The following is a 16,604-nucleotide window of genomic DNA, read 5'->3' as shown; positions in this document are numbered from 1 at the left end:
GGTTTTTTATCTTCACTAAGACACAGAGCAGATTCTTGTAAGCACATACGCGCGTGGGGTGGCTTCACTGGAAATACTGACATGCTTCAATCCGTGCGCACTAAACCTCCCAGCTGGAGGAGATCCCAGCACTCTCGCTAAACCAAAAGGAGAGCTGCAAATACAGATTGCGGTGCGTGTGTTGGTGTGTTCGCAGTTACCAGCGCTCTCAGGTGGGAAGGATTGAACATGTCTCCCTTTAGTGCTTCTGGAAGGTGGAAGGCGCTGATTCCCTTCCAGGGGAAGGATTCCCTTCCAGAGCGATGCAAAGAGAGAAAGAAGAGGGAAATGCTTGAGATCTTGCGCTCAGTCCCTGTCTCCAGGTCATTGATAAAGGGATTTATTTCTCCCCACCGAGATGCCCTTTGGTGAGGCCGGTTTGCTAAGGGGCAGGAGCGCCTGCTTTTGCAGTGGCTCCTTCCCACTGTGAGATATTGCTGTGCCAGAGCACCCAGTCTGCTCCATCACCCTATTACTTGGAGATAGCGATTACTCCGGCTAATGAGGCCTTTAGTAGAGCAGCGATACCTTTGGCCTGTGGCTCCGGACTAACACGCTCATCCTCCAGCGCTACCGCAGCTTCAAACGCCTCTCGTTACTCTGAGTTGGGACAGTGAGATTTGCATAAACGCCTTCCTAGCTTTTAAACTGCGCTTTGTACGTATCAGGTTTATCCGCCCCGCGTCCTCGGCGGAGCTGGGCACCGGGAGCTAACGGCGTGGCGAGGCGGCAGATGCTCCATCACCGGCGCCCGAGCGGGCGGTTTCCGCCGGCGCTAATTGCGGCGCGGAGAGGCGCTTGTGTTGAGCGCTCGCTCGCAGCCCGCGCCGCCTTCGGTTCCTCTTATGCAAATACCGCTTTAAACTTAGAAATGCCAATTTGCATTAATATTTTGGTTCCGTATAGCTATGAAAAAACACACACACACAAAAAAAAAACAAGTGCATTTTAATGAGCGCTTGGCAGAATGTCGAAAAAAGATATGGTGCTCATTAAATGCTATTCGATGAAATGCAGCGGTTTTGGTGCCAAAAATCATTAGGATAAAGTGTAACGCGAGTTAAGGCTGCGAGTGTGGCCCTCACCAAAAAGCTGCAGGGCCGCGGCGCTGCCTCCTGCGTCCAAACCTCTTTTTGGGAATATTGGGAAATCCGGAATGGGGCACGAACGTGTGCTCGTCAATACCCCGTCCATATGGATCTATAGCCGCTGGATTCCTTCCCTGGATTTTCCGCCCCTTATTCCTCATGGCACAAAAACGCAGGGACACTCGCGCTCCTCCGACACTTTATTTTCTCTTTAAATTGTTATTATTTTGGCGTATTAATATCAGAAACGCCTCCGGGGCTGATAGAGGCGAAGCCGCGTTTCTGGAGGAGGGCAGGACAGGGTTAAACGAGCTCTTTTCTTCATTACTCACAAGTGATAGAGACTTTTCTTTGACTAATGTAGCTTAATTAGTGGTCAATTAAAACTGAACATTGTTGAATTGAAGTTCTTTGATCGCAGGCCTTGGCATGGGCTCCCTTTCTTTAACTAGCCACCATCTTGAATTCATTTGGAACCAGTAGTGTAAACAAGTTTAGAACTGGTTCTTTTAGAAGAAGTCAGCAGGCTTGTATAGCTGTGGTTTCTTTCTTTTCCTCTGCTTTTTTTTAACTTCTGTAGGCGGCGATTCAAAGCGGCGTTAAATGAAAACAGTGCTACGCCCCGAAAAGTGCATTAAACCAAAAATCGCATTAATTAATCAGGACTCGGTGGTTCCTCCTCGTTCCATTTCTTGTCATAATCTGCGTTTTCTCTCTGGTGAATAATTTCATGATTATCTGAGCTATATCTTGTTCCGTAATTGGGCGGCAGTTGTTCAGGGCGCGCTCGGGGACTCCGCAGCCGCCAAGCAAGGAGGCAACGTTGGCAGAGAGAAGAATGTGTTTTAAAACCAGCGCGGGGCCGCGGGTTTAATTAGAGAGGTGCAGCTTCAACTGGTGCCGTCCAACAGCAGCCGCTTCAGAAAAGGCTCCGGCATCACCCATAAGGGTTATTTTAAGCAGGACGTCCCGGAGGGGTTCTGGTAAGTGAACGTTGCGCTCCAGAAGCGCACAGTTCAGACGATGGGCACAACGTGCCCTCTGAAAGTACTTTGGGTCGCGTTTGGGTGGTTTCCCTAACAGTCCAGTCGTTTCAGCGGTGACTTGAGCCAAAGATAGAGCCGAAAGTGCTCGGTCATTGCAGAGGGCTTGGTGAAAGTCATTGCTGAACGCCCGGCTTTGTTAGGCCGGCTTTGTTAGCCCAGCGCTCTGCCTGCCGGCAGGAAATAAAGCCCGGTTCCAACAGCCTTCGGTGCCTGAGCAGCACAGTTCTCTTTATAATACACACGGAGCAGGCGGAGGTTTTCAAAATGGATGTATTTATCAGTAGCTTGCCTTTAAATGCACTATTTTAGGATACCTTATTAACATTATTGAGCAGCTAAACTCTGGAAGAAAACTATGTTTGGGGGCTTGGTTTGGGTTTGGGGATTTTGGTTGGTCGGTTGGTTGGGTTTATATTTTTCCTTTCCGGTTTGAATCCGCCCACCTTCACACGACCGAGTCTGAGCTTGAGTCAGGCTCAGCCAAGCCCAGATTTCCCGTGGCCGCGTTTAAACCGCGCAGATTCGCACTGTCCTGAGAGCTATTAAGAGACCTTGCAGGCGGCTTTTCAAGCGCGATTCATCCCCCAAAACTAAGGTTCAAGGGGTTCTGACGCCTTATTTAACCCCCATAGCGCTGCGCTTGAGTGGAAATGGTTGTAGGCCGGCCTGGCGCTCGCTGCCCTCCAGCCGCCCCCTGCCCGCCCTCCAGCCTCAGCATTAGCTCCTCTTTCCCATCCCAATGTTTCCTAACGCCAGTCTCCCGCTGGAAATCATCATCAAGAAGCTGAAAGAAATGAGTCGCGTATTTCCAGCCTTGCTCTGGGCTTTCATTGTAGGAGGGACTGGGAGGAAATTGCTCCGCGGTGATGACACGAACGGATTTCTTTCTTTCGTTGAATGATGGCATCTCCAACTTTTAATCCCTTTCATCAGAAAGTGGGTGAAAATCAGAGGCCTAAACAATAATTAAAATAAAATTTCCATCTCTTGACAGAAAGAGAAATTGTTTATAGTGAATGTGCCTTTCAGCCTTCCCTCATGCCTTCTCCCAAAAGGACTGATTAGGATGTAATAATTGGGGATGATAGCAGGAGGAAGACGACAATTCCATTTAATTAAAGATAATTTATTTTACTTTAACTTGGTGATGTCCCACATGAATAAGAGTAGATTTAGCAGATAGATTTATTAATGGGTACTGACATCTCTGCTGACATACAAAGCAAACATTTTCTCTCCTCGTTGTTTTCATTGTGTCTCGGCACCTGAAGCCGCTGGCGCCCGCTCGTCCCTCGTCACCCGGCGGGCACCCGGCTCTTCCCAACCATCCACCCGCACAGCGCGGAGCCCGCGCTGGGTCCCTCTCCGCCTGGCGCTGGAACCCCCGTTCCGCTGGGGTGGTTGAGCATCCGGTGGTCCTGGGAGAATTGTTGCCCTGAGGGTGGTAAAACACCGGCCCATGTTCCCAGAGCCATCTCTGAGCCATCCCTGAGCCATCCCAGCCAGGCTGGCCGGGCGCTGGTGACCATGTCCGTGCTCATGGCAGGGGCTGAGCTTTGAAGGTCCATCCAACCCAAACCTTTCTGTGGTTCTCCTGGGTGAAATCCCAGCGGTTTTGGGGGCGCATCCCCCTCTCTATGGTGTAACAGGCCGCCCGACCCAGGCTTGGCATCCTGCCTGCTAACAGAGTCATTTATAGCTGTATTCCCGGGGATGCTCCATCAGCCTCGCTCCTAAACCAGGGGTATCATTCGCAGCTTCCCTTGGGTTGTCCCAGTCCTTCCCAGTTTGCCCAGTTCATTCCCCTCTTTCCCAATGAGCATCTCAGCCCTGCTGCTGGACACCCACGCCAGGGTACAACCCACCGTCGGGGCTTCGGCAAGCAGATACGGTCTAATTAATTGTATATGCTTTAAATTATTGGGCTAGGTAGATTATGACCAGAAACACTGGAAGGTTGCAAAATTAAGGCTGTTTTGTTGCAGAGCCATTTGAGAGGAGAACGCAGGCAGATGTCTGATGCATTCGCTGGCTCTGCGTCTATTTGTAAACAGAGCATAGGAAATGAAAAAAGCCCAGCCCAACACAAAATGGTTCTCCAGAAACGCAGAGGAGGAAAGGAAGTTAGAAAGCAGACCCTGAAAGAAGGACAGGGCGGGAAACAGTCTTCCTCCTTTGCTCCGTCTCTTCTAGGAGACACTAAAAAAAAGAAACGCCTAAAAACTTGCTATCTTAACATGAAATGGGAAAATCCGCGTATGGAAACTGCCCCTGGAACTCGGCCAAGTGGCGGTTTTGTTCTTTCCCTGCTCGCTTTTCTTTCTGTTTTCCCGCTCTTCTTGCTCTGCTCCCTCGTTATTCCGTGTCGGGGCTCTGGTTGTGCCGCGCCGAGCACCTGCAGCTGCTGGAGTCCCGGCGGCTGCCGGACGTGGGCTCCGGTGGGTCCCGTTGTGCCGTCTCCCCGCTCACACCGCGGCTCCTTTGTCCTTTTCTCCTGCCCGCTCGCAGTGTTGCTCTGTTTTCTTCCCGTCCTGGTCACATCTGCTGCCGTTCCCCGTTGCCCCGTTTTCTCTCTGCTTTGCTTTCCTCTCCTTTTGACCCCCAGGGTTTCCTCTTGCTGTAGGTGGCCGCGTCCCACCCTCTCCTTAGCCCCCCCTTGTTCTTCTCCCCTCTCTTTAGCTCCTTTTGGAAGCGGTTGTGCTTTGGCAGGGCCGTTTGGTTGGGCTCTGCCTCCTGCTTGCCCGGGATCCCACCAAACCATGTCCCTTTGGGGCAAGATTCACCTGCAGCCACTGTCCCCGTGCGGCCGGTGGCGTCGGCTCCTTTGTCCCGGGCTGCGCCATAGAGACAAACAGCAAGAAAGAAATCGGAGTCTGAACAGAAAATCTCCGTGTCTATTTCTGTTATTGTTGCTTTTTTAGACTGTTGCTGCTCAGGGATGACATAATGTTGTAATTTTTATTTTCTTTTCTCTAATTTAGTTGACCCCTTTTTAACTTGAGGGCGTTCACAAGACGCAGCGTTCAGCAGCCCCATCTGGAAGGCATTTGAACCGAGCAGGATCTGCGGGCTTAGAGGATCCTACAGGGTGGGATAAGGAAAAAACAGCGGCAGCTCATGTTCGGGGTGTGCTGAGCGTGGGGCGGCCATTCCTGGCGGGAGCGGCACGGGATAGGTAGTTTGCTCCAAATCTCAGCGTTTCACTCAAAACGAGCTGTGGCTTTTGGGCCAACGTCGGTCTCTGCAGGTTCCCCCTTGAGCGCATGGGGCCGGGACGTGGCCGGTGGCTCTGCCGGTCCCGCACAAGCCCACCTGTGCCAGCGCCGCGCTGCGAAGCCGTCGCCCACGTTTGTTTAATAAACGCGAGCAGCAGGAGGGGAGAAAATCACCGAGTAAACCCTCTGCGGAGCAGGAGTTGGGGTTTCGGTGCGCAGAGCATCGATGGAGGAGTGTGGTGCCGGAGGGATGAGTTTTGCAGCCACCGACCGCCCTTTGCCGCGGTGCCGGTGCCGGACAGGTGCCTGCCCTGCCCCGTACACTTGTTTTTCACGGTGCCCCGTGCACTTAACGGCTCAGCGGGACCTGCAATTTCATCCCCCTCGCGGGGCCGGGGGTGGTTCGCATGTGCTGTGCCGTGTCGGGGCTCATCTGCTCTCAATTACCATTTGATGGCAACGCCAGGCCCGAGGCCTTCGGCGTGTTTGTCCTGCGAGAAAGATCTGGAAGAGCCGACATCTGGTTTTGATCGCCGCAATTGCAGGTTGATAGAAGCAGCGCGGGGTGAGGTGGGTGGGTTTTCCTTCCGGCCGGCCTGGAAATGCGTTTTGGCTGGCGGGGCCGCGCTTTTCATCGGCCCCCGCGCCCGCTCCTCTTCCTCTCCCCCCGCTCGCCCCCAGCAACATGTGGCCGAAATTAGGGAGCTGCGGTTTGAAAAGTGCCCTTCTGCTGGAAACCTGGAGCAGGTCAGCCCGCCGAAAGGGGGGTCTGCACCTCGCGCATGTTCAAGCGCAGAATTGTTAGTTTTTAAGGGGTTTTTTTAAACCGAAAGCTGGGGAATTCATCGCTAGGCTGGCGGAGCTGGCGCTGTTTGATGGCAGAGTTGGGAGGAGTGAGGACAGCGCTGAGTGCGTCCCTCAAGCGCTTGTAAAGGAAGGACAGCACTGAGTGTGTCCCTCAAGCGCTTGTAAAGGAACTAATGGTGATTTATGTTGGTTTTAATTGGATTTTCAAGGTTTGGTTTTCTCAGCGTTGCTGTGCGAGCGTCTCCCTGCACCGGGGCCGCGGTGCTGCCTGGGCCGGGCCTCCCGTCCCCCGGTTGTGCTGAGGCGTCCCCAGGGTGCCGAGCAGCACAACCCCCAAATGGGCTGCGACCGAAAAACCCGCAACACCGAGAGCACGAACAGCGTCCGTCAGCCCTCGGCTGGCAGTTGCAGCCCGGTGACGGAGCCGCCGGGTGCCGGTGCCGCGGCTGCTCGGCCACGGCCTCGCTTAAAAGAGTTTTTCCCTTTGTGCGAAGCTGACACACGTGCTAACGCGGAGCAGCTTGTTCCAGCGAGCAGGTTTATTCCTCCTGACAGCTCCGATAGCCGCTCCGCTTCGCCATTTGGTAATGCACTTATAATTTAATAAATGTTCTCTTTGAGATCTTCATTTTCGAGGAGTTTCGCCGGCTATTTGAAAGTCTCCGGGCTGCTGATTGATGGGTTTATTCTCTTCGCAAATGTTTCCGTGGAGCAGGTATTGAAGTGGATTGCTCTGCGTATGGAAATACCCTGCTCTGGTTTACAGCCTGTTCTTTACGTTTGTGCCGCGCGTGCCAGGTAATCCATTTGTCCTAATTGCATGGCAGGGATGCCCTCCCATCTGTCCCATGGCATCTCACAAGTGGGGACACACCGACGCGGTTCGGTTTGAGGGGAGATTCCATCCCCGTGGGCTGGTCCCAGGGATGCTCAGCCCAGCCTGGAGATGGGAAAACGAAAGATGCTGGCAACACATTCCCAGGACAGCGACTTTTCCTCCAGAACCGAAGAGGAAAAGGTGTTTGGAAGGAGGGGGCAGGCTCCCCAAAAGCAGCAGCCACGCGGTGGCTTTTCAATCGTGTCGTGTTACAGAACGGCGTGTTTTTCCCACATCATTATTCATCAGCTCTTCAAACCTCCCAGCATGAGTCAGAGTGATTTTGTTCTAAATTCGGGCTCTTTAAAGAATATTAACATCTTTATAATATATTTTCTGTTCAAATCAGAAGGTCACTTGTACACATCTGTGGTTTACTCTCTTTTGCCTTTTTGGAGACAGGGTATTACAATTTTTACCAGTACCATAAATTTAACCCGGTTTACTATTTTGAATCAAGTTATGGGGTTGTTTTCTTTATCAGCACTTAGGATGATTTATATCTCTCTTTAAATGGGGTTATCAGTGCAATTCCTTCTTTGTCAGATTATCTGGCAAACATTTATGGCTAGATTATTAATGTGATGAAATAATACACTTCTTGCTTTTCTACGCATCACTTTGTGGAAGAATGACAAAAAGACAGGGCCCAGTCGGGAGGTTGTTTATCCAGTTAATTGTCTCCTCCGCTCTCTTTATTGCCTGTTGAAAATCCTGCGGTCCCCACGATGCAGATGGAAGCACATCTGGAGACTTGTGCGCGTTTTCATGCGAGAGGAGTTTCCGTGCGTGGCGTTAGTTCATGGGATAACACCAGAGCTCCACTCCAGCTCTTCGTAGGGCTGAGCCCATCGCAGCAAAACGGGTTCGTTTCACTGTGAGACCAACAGAGGAATCAATCGAGTGTCTGGCTTTGGCGAGGAAGAGTTCAACCCGGTGACACGACACTTTATAAGCTGGCGTTTATTTCGGCCGGTTCTCCTGGCGTTCGGCAAGCGCCAGCACCCGTCCTGCTCCTGGGGGTGCTAAAAATGGTCCAAAACACCCCGATCCCCTAAGGTGCGGAGCCACATTTCAGTGGGCAGGAGGGGACCCTTTGCCGCTTGAGCAGTCAGGCATGGTGGCTGCAGGAATATGGTGAAAACCAGGCTTTAGGTTGGAATAAATGTATATTTTTGTGAGCAGGAGGGCTGGGTTGAGCGGGGAGAGGTGACAGGGGACATGGGAGGGGGGTTCTTCATCTTTATTTGCAGTCCAGGGCCCATCTCTGGAGGTCGGGATGCGCAAGACTCGTTGCGTCACTGATGAGGTCACTGATGAGGTCACTGATGAGGTCACCCACGCCCAGCGGTCCCTTGTGGGGTCACCCTTGTGGAGCTGCGGGTGACCTTGTTCCTAAGCCCACTTTGGGCTGCTTTTCCTCTGAAATGCAGCAAACTTTGACGCGAGGCTGGTGGCCTCGAGCGCAGCAGGTAGGGGACAGCAGGGACCTGCTTGGAGAGGAGCAAGACGTGCTCACCCGGGCAGGATGTCGTGATAGAGCAGAATAGACATGTTTTGGTGCATTAATACCCTGGCACAGTGATGCTGTGCATCTGTGTTCTTGTCTTTAATCTTTCAGACATTCAGCTCTGTTTGCTCAAAGCCTCTCTGATCTCCGCAGAGTTGTTCTCCCATAGCTGGTGTGACCCTTTCTGCAGCCCAAGGGGGTCCTGGGGCCAGCAGGGTGACCATGAGCCAGCACTGGGCCCTTGTGGCCAGGAAGCCAATGGGACCTGGGGTGGGTTAGAAGGGGGTGGTCAGTAGGTCCGAGAGGTTCTCCTGCCCCTCTGCTCTGCCCTGGGGAGACCACACCTGGAATCTTGTGTCCAGTTGTGGCCCCTCAGTTCCAGCAGGACAGGGAACTGCTGGAGAGGGTCCAGCGCAGCCACCAAGATGCTGGAGGGAGTGGAGCATCTCCCGTGTGAGGAAAGGCTGAGGGAGCTGGGGCTCTGGAGCTGGACAAGAGGACACTGAGGGGGGACTCATTCATGGGGATCAAGATGGAAAGGGTGAGTGTCAGGAGGATGGAGCCAGGCTCTTCTGGTGACAACCAGTGACAGGACAAGGGGCAATGGGTGCAAACTGGAACACAGGAGGTTCCACTTAAATATGAGAAGCAACTTGTTTGGGGTGAGGGTGGCAGAGCCTGGCCCAGGCTGCCCAGGGGGTTGTGGAGTCTCCTTCTGTGCAGACATTCCAACCCGCCTGGACACCTTCCTGTGGAACCTCATCTGGGTGTTCCTGCTCCATGGGGGGGGTGCACTGGGTGAGCTTTCCAGGGCCCTCCAACCCCTGACATTCTGGGGTTCTGTGTGAAGGGGACAGCGGCTCTGCCAGCAGCGGCGCTGAAGGTGTCGGAGGTGGCACTGGGGCTGCGGCAGTTCCAAGGGGGTTCGGTGGCGCCGGTGCCATCCCACCCGCTGTCCCCGGCCCCGAGCGGTCAGTTTTGGGTGCAGAGCCACCTTGTCTTTGGTTTTACCATCCCAGTCGTCTCCTGGGGTCACTCCCAGCACTGCACCGTGGGCGGGGGGCATTCCCCCTTGTCCTATGCGGCGACGGGGTTGGACTCCATGATCCTTGTGTGCCCCTTCTATGATTTCCCGAGCCCCCCACACCCACGTCATTCTCCACCGAGGCAGAAGGCGCCGTGTTACAAACCAAGGCTTTGATTTGGCCCTGTCTGTGGTGACGTCCGGGCTGACGACACCGGGGCTGCGGTGCCAGCGAGCCCCACGCCACACGGGGACATTCAAACCCTCGGCCCCGTCCTCCCCGCCGTTCATTTGGGGCTGTTTTCCTGTGTTTCTGCCGAGCCCTTTGCTCGGCCGAGCTTCGCCGCTGGGTTTTTTCCCTTCCCTCCGGCTGTGACCTGCGAACAGGCGGCGTGCCAATTGTTGTGATCTGCTGCCTGCTTCAAAATGGAGGCAGGAAGGTATCCATTTTCATCAAGGAGATGACAGTGCTTCAGTCTTCCTGACCATCTGGAGAGCGGCACCTCCAGCAGACACAAAGCGCCGGCGCCGGGGCCGACCGCACCGCACCGGCCGCGCTCGCCCGCCTCGCCTCGGCGACCGCCGTTGCTTCGGTTGTGCTTTGAGATGCTGGTCGGACGAAACCGAAGCGAGAAATAGAAGGGTGTTTAGGAAAAGGCGAGTTGCGGGAGGCTCCGGCGGCTTAGCGAACACATGGCCGCAAATGAGGGGTTTGGCACACGTAGCCCGTTTATTGCGCAGGCAAACAAGCCCTGCAAAAGGAGGAGTTTTCCCCCGATGCGTTGGTGGTCTTGTGTACATCCAGGTTTTTAATGGGCTTCTCTGGAAAGAGCGTGATTCCTGGGAATTTAATATCCCTAGATATGTTTGTAATTTTCAGCGCTCTACATAATGCTGGGTTTATTTGCTTTGTTCTTTTAGTTTGGGAAATAAAGTTTTTGACGGCCTCGCAGTGCTTTCGGTTTTATTTGTAAGTGGGTAAAGTCTGCACGCTTGTGTAGGAGAAAACCAGCTTTGTTTCAGCTTGCTGTTTATTTTAAGCTCCGTAATGCTCTAGGAAGAACATATGTACATCTGTTTGTTCACTTTATTTACAGAAATCCGTACTTTGACAAATACCTTGCGAATATCCTTGGTTAAAGCTGGAAAATGTCAGGCTGGGGGTTTCTTTTGAAGCTTAAGATTTATTTTCCAGTCACACATCTAGTGGGGTTTTTGTGCTCCGAGAGAGGAATTAGGCTGTGTTGTGAACTGATTGATACCGAGCAAGGTAAAAACTCGCACTAACCGAGGCTTTCTTGCCGTAGGTTTATGCCCCGTCAGCAAGCACTGCCGACTACAATAGGGATTCACCGGGTTATCCATCCTCCAAACCAGCAGCCAGCACTTTTCCCAGCTCCTTCTTCATGCAAGGTAAGACGCTGCTTTCTACAGGAAATCTTGTCTTTTCTGGGCTTGTATTTTGGTTTCTGTGTAGTCGGGACACACGGGAATATCTTGTAGTCTGTTCCATTACCGTTAAAATGAAGACCCGTGCGTCTTCCTTCGACCGCTGTGTCTCTGCCCATCTTGTTTTGATCCTTAAGCAGCCGAATCAAGAACTTCCCAGCCTCTTATCACCTCAGGTTCCCGACGGCTTTTTGCCAGCACATATTTTCTGCCCGCAAATTTGTGCATGCACTTTGCTGTATTTTGTTAACGAGAAAGGTTTTTGTCTCACGCAAAGTATCAGTGTTTGTGTGCGTGTGGGTTTAGAGCAACCATTTTAAAACGAAGCCCTTTCTTTCATTTGAGGCTGGGCTAATTGTTCTTGTGTATTCACTGCTACTGGGTTATATGATTAGGTGCAAGTACAATGAAATTCGGTATAACTTGCCCAATAAAATTCTTAGAGTTTGGAAAGATCCACACACTCATCTTTTGTACTAATTAGCTTTTGAACACTCCTACATATGCTCTGCTTTAGCTAAGCAAAGGGTAAGTAAATGCGTTTAATTCAGCAGGACTGAAGTATTTGCAGGGCAAGGGAGCGGATTTGATTCTGTATAGAGATACAGACACTTTCTGCTTCGCACCCTTTGCAAAAAGGGACCGTGACTGCAAAGAAAACTCTTGGCTTCAAACGTGAATAAATACCGCCCGAAGAGCAACCTGCTATGCAACTCCTCTGGAGTTCTAAAGCTGGGGATTAATAGGCTTCTAATGATATCCAATATTTACCCTTTGCAGCGCTCAGCCCTTCTGCGCTTTTAAATGTTATCTCCTGGCAGATTGAAGACATAAATGGGAGTGGGAGGGCTGTTCAAACGGCCGGGCCGGTGCTGCCGGGCTGTTTGAAGTGCGGGATCGGGGCTGTAGGTGAGACATCATCACTTTTTATTGGAGCGGCTCCTGCAGTTGGCAAAAGCCACCAGGTTTCCCAGCCCACGTGCCTCTTGCAGCTCTGCTGCCCCTCAGGGAAGAGTTACCTGGTTATCTGCTCATGTACCAAGCTGAGGCTTCTCCACGCTCCTCAGCCCGTCCTCCTTCTGCAGGCTTCAGCATCTCAATGGTCACACTTCAGTCTCTGAGTACATTTGTTATAACAGGCTTTATGTTCCTGAGTTTATAGTTCCAGAGCTAAAGCAGCAGGGAAGTTTCACACCTAAGCGACGCAGCGAAGCATCGCAGGACGCCACGAGTATTCCCATTCCGCCTTCATTTTCACCCCGAAGCACCGCAGCCCCGCTTGGGCGCTTGGGCCGGGCTTAGCGGCAGCGCTGTCCCCTCGTGTGTTGCAGATGGGCACCACAGCAGCGACCCGTGGAGCTCGTCCAGCGGGATGAACCAGCCCGGCTACGGGGGGATGCTGGGCAACTCCTCCCACATCCCCCAGTCCAGCAGCTACTGCAGCCTGCACCCGCACGACCGCTTGGTAAGGGCCACGGGGGCCACGGGGGACACGGGGGACACGGCGCCGGCTCCTCCTCCGCTCGGGCCACTCGGGGGTGTTCTGGTAGCACGGCTGAATTGATTATGTGCAAATACCACTGCGTTCCATCAACTCCGGTTTGGGGTTTGATTTATGTAAGAGGTAACGTGACAACCAGACGGCCAAAGTGAAGTAATTCTCAAAATGTGTGAAACGCTACAAGTCGTGTTTTTGTGCTTTTCCTTCTCGAAGCCCATTAAAAAGGAGGAGTAACGAGGAGGGCTGGTTTGGAGGCTCCGCTGCTGCGAGGTCTTGGAGGAGCATCTTTTGGGGAATGAGGAGAACTAAGCTCACTCTTGCAAATGGAAAATTAATTTGCAAACCAAATCTTTAAAGTCTCACATTTAATGAGGTTAGCACGCTGCTATGTGACATTAATAGCAAGTCAAAAGCAAAAGAAATTGCCTCAAAAACTGCTTAATCATGTCCTTATAAAAGGCATAATTAAGGCACTAAGCAAACTTAATGTAACGTTGCTCTGAAGTGACAAGCATATATAATAAAAATGGAGCATAACTTTTAAAAGCCCATTTAATCTCATTTGTTATCTACACCGGTGCTCATCCATCAGAACGAGGTGGCTCTTGGTGCCAGCTCAGGCTTTGTGTTCAAGTTTAGCTCCGTTCTGAATGTCTCGGGTTTGTAACACGCAGGGGCTTTTCCTGCAATGTAAAACAAGTAGGGATGTTCCACCTAAAGGCCTCCACATGGTTTTGTATGTAGATATTATTAAATTTATCCTAAATTTCAGAGGTGGTGAGGACCACTGCTGCTATTTCAAGGGGCAGGTGTTTAGTGCCGATGATGCTCGTATTAATTGTTAATTATGCATGGCTGAGCCTTCTATATATTAGGTGGCTTGAGCTTGTCAGTCACTTGCAGAGAAAACACACATAGAAAAAGAAAGGAAGAAAAGCCACTAGTTGTTATTTTCACTCTCTCAGGCATCTCGGTGATTTTCAAGGTAGATGCATTGAATACAGAGAACAGTTCTCGACGCTGTATTCAGATCCCCTGGTTTCCTACAACGTTTGGCAGCTGCGGTTTGATGTCTCCTGAGAAATGGGCAAACCCCGACCCAGCACTTTGATACACGCCATGGCCCAGCCATGGGGCTTCTTGAGCCAAGTGCTCCGCGTTCCCTCCTTTCTCCATCCCAGGAGGAATTCCCATCCGCTCCAGGAATTCCCATCCGCTCCAGGAATTCCCATCAGCTCCAGGACTTGAGTTCTGCTATGGCAGCCACTTCAGTTTGGGGCTGCAGTCCTGGGGCGGTTTATGAGTCAAAGATGTTATTCAGACCTCAGTCAGAGTTGATGGTCGTTTTTCCATGAATAGGAAAAACAGATTTAGGCTGTGCTGGTTGCATTCTTCGAGATAACCTTCAGGTATTCGGTTACTTGGCACTTCATGATGAGAAATCCTGCAGCAGTAAGTGAAAGGTGGGGAGGATGTTCTGGGGCAGCTTGCTCTGCAGAGCCTGGGGCACAGAGCTGCTCTGGCACTGATCTCAGCTCCAGGTCCTGCTGTGCATCTCCAGCTCCCGCGCTTCTCAGGAGGCCTCATATGGAGTCTTGAAAACCCGGAGCTGGGCACATTGTGAGACCTGCCTGCACACAGTCCTACGCCCATTACAGCACTAATGTGCTGGGAGTGTTTAAAAGAGGCGGAGATGAGGTTTTTAGGGCCAGGGTGTAGTTGTGGGCTTGGCAGTGTTAACGGTTGGACTCGATGATCTTAAAGGTCTTTTCCAACCAAAATCAATCAATGATTCTGTGTAAGCCAGGTTTATAGTTTTCCGCAAAAACCTCGACCCGTGTGCCGGGAGTGAAGGTTTGTGTTGGTGCAGCCACATAGCGCCCACAGTCCCGTGTGGCCCTCAGACACGTGTCGGAGAACCCGCTCGGTCACGTTTTCCCGTGTCTGTCGTGCAGGCGCTGCAGCGGGAGGGAAAACGGAGCGCGGTGAGTTCTGGGTGCCGCTGTGTTTCCTTACGGCACATTTGTAGACCCGGCGCTGCACGTCTTGGGTTTCCGTGTTGGAAGCAGCGTGGGGTTTCTGCCGCGTCCCTGGGAAGGCTTCTCAGCTGCTACCTGTCCCCCTCAGAACGCTTGGCTTGATACACCACCTCGGTTTTCTTCCATCATTTCTTCTCATTACGTCTTGGTGGTTCCATCATCAGCCACCAAATGCTCCCTGGGGATATTTATCCGTATCAGAGAGGCGTACGCTGAGTCTCCTCGGGTGAAGAACGACTGGGGCAACGTGAGCACCCCGCTGCCTTCCATGCTCTCAATAACTACAACATTGCCTTTTGTAACCCTTGTTGCTGCAGAGCTACCCGTCCCACTCCTCAGCAGACATCAACTCCAGTCTTCCTCCGATGTCCACCTTCCACCGCAGTGGCACCAATCACTACAGCACGTCTTCTTGCACGCCCCCTGCCAACGGGACGGACAGCATCATGGGTGAGTCGGGCTGGGGGGGCCGCTGCCACCCCAGCACCTCCCGTTCCCCCCCTCCGACCCGCCCCGGCGCCCTGTGCCAAGAGACCAAGGCCGAGGGTTATTCGCTGATATATCACGGTGTGCGGAAGGACTGGCTTAGCAGCCCAGTAGGTGCAGAGAGGTAGCAAATATTTAATGGAAATAAGTATTATTTATTGTAATACATCATAGTTGACCTTCGCCTCCTTTGCTTATGCATTTTACTACTACTTTTTGTGAATTAAATATCACAGCAGAGCGCTTTGCCTCAGAGTTCCTATGGAAGACGTTGCACCAGCGAAGTGATCCCACTAGTTTTCTCGTCCTTAGCGATTTAATGGCCTGCAGTGCCGCATGAGGTGATAATTCCGTATCAGGACGTTCACCCCCTTCAGCTCTTCACTGGGTTTCCACGTGGTGTGGGCGACACGTGGAACCGTGTAGGGAAGGAGCCTCTGACGCTGCGGAGAGTCACTCTGGGAATTAAGAGCATACCTCTCCATCCTTAAATATTTGACCAATACCGCTTCGTGCTTCAATACAGGAAATAGAAAAATACTGCTTGCCCCTATCTCAAAGAGCAAATAAAGCTAATGAAATAATTGGTAAATAGGGAACACGTCGCTGGCCACATGTTTCAGATTACACACATGATTCTGTATTGAATGACTGCGAGCAGGACTAATGCAGGAAGAATGGAGGGTGGGTTGAAACATTAACACATGGGCATCATATTTTTCAAGGTCTCTGAACAAAGGAGAAACTAAATACAGGCTCTTCTTAATTTGTCACTGTCTGAGAAGAATGGATCCCATTTCGGGATAGCATTTCTGTGCTCAATCTTGCCATTCCGTGGAGAGTTCTTCCTTTCCAGCGCGTTGCCGCCTCTGTGCACGTGACGCAGGAAAATCTCTTTCTCCCTCAAAAGAAGTCTTAATAGTGTCCAGCACAGCTTTCGCGGTCATTTTATTACCCCAGCAGTCACATAATACCGCACTGTATATTCTACAAGAACATTAAGCCGCCGGTTCCAGGAGGGTGGTGACCTGTCGCGCACCATAACATCATTGCTTTTATGCAGCGATGTCACTTCCTCATCATTCGGGAGGATCATCAGCCGTGAATACCGAGATGGTGCAAGTTTTTCCACCCTTCTTTCCATAGGAACATAATTTCCAGTCTGTTTCAGAAAGCACCATTCCCTCAGAACAGCGCGAGTTTGTGCTCCAGTTTAAACTATGAACAGTCTGGCTGGAATTGTCTCATAGGAGGCTCCAGCCTATCGGTTCCACTAGATGCTTCGCTCGCTAGAATTAGACTCGCTGAGATACAGATTCCTGGAAGTTTATTCAATAATGTTCAGATTTACAATCAGCATCCCAGCAGCAGGACGTGGAAAGGCTGCACTTCATCATTCTGTCCCCTCGCTTTCCAGAGCAGAATTGTTCTTTGCAGAAACACGCTGAGAAAGTTGGAGGAGATGAACTGGAACAATAAACATGCTCTTCAACAGAGTTCCAATCAATCCATCAAAAGGTCGC

The 16,604-nt window shown here is 51.8% G+C and overlaps 1 protein-coding gene across 18 annotated transcripts in view; it reads left to right on the top strand.

Moving 5' to 3' along the window:
* Positions 1–16,604, top strand: part of TCF4 (transcription factor 4) — a 170,425-nt gene that overhangs the window by 127,242 nt on the left and 26,579 nt on the right. For 17 of the 18 annotated variants that reach the window (XM_082075361.1, XM_082075365.1, XM_082075362.1 and 14 more), the window contains 3 exons: positions 10,914–11,019; positions 12,387–12,520; positions 14,913–15,045. In XM_082075361.1, the coding sequence (XP_081931487.1) occupies positions 10,914–11,019; positions 12,387–12,520; positions 14,913–15,045 (373 nt within the window). Of the gene's footprint in view, positions 1–10,081; positions 10,264–10,913; positions 11,020–12,386; positions 12,521–14,912; positions 15,046–16,604 lie in introns of those variants that run through there. The other variant, XM_082075356.1, reaches the window with a different exon arrangement.

The sequence above is a fragment of the Streptopelia decaocto genome, assembly GCF_964273445.1.
Source record: "Streptopelia decaocto genome assembly, chromosome: Z".
NCBI lineage: Eukaryota > Metazoa > Chordata > Aves > Columbiformes > Columbidae > Streptopelia > Streptopelia decaocto.
The sequence above is the reverse complement of the archived record's forward strand: the minus strand, read 5'-3'. Positions and strand labels throughout refer to the sequence as shown.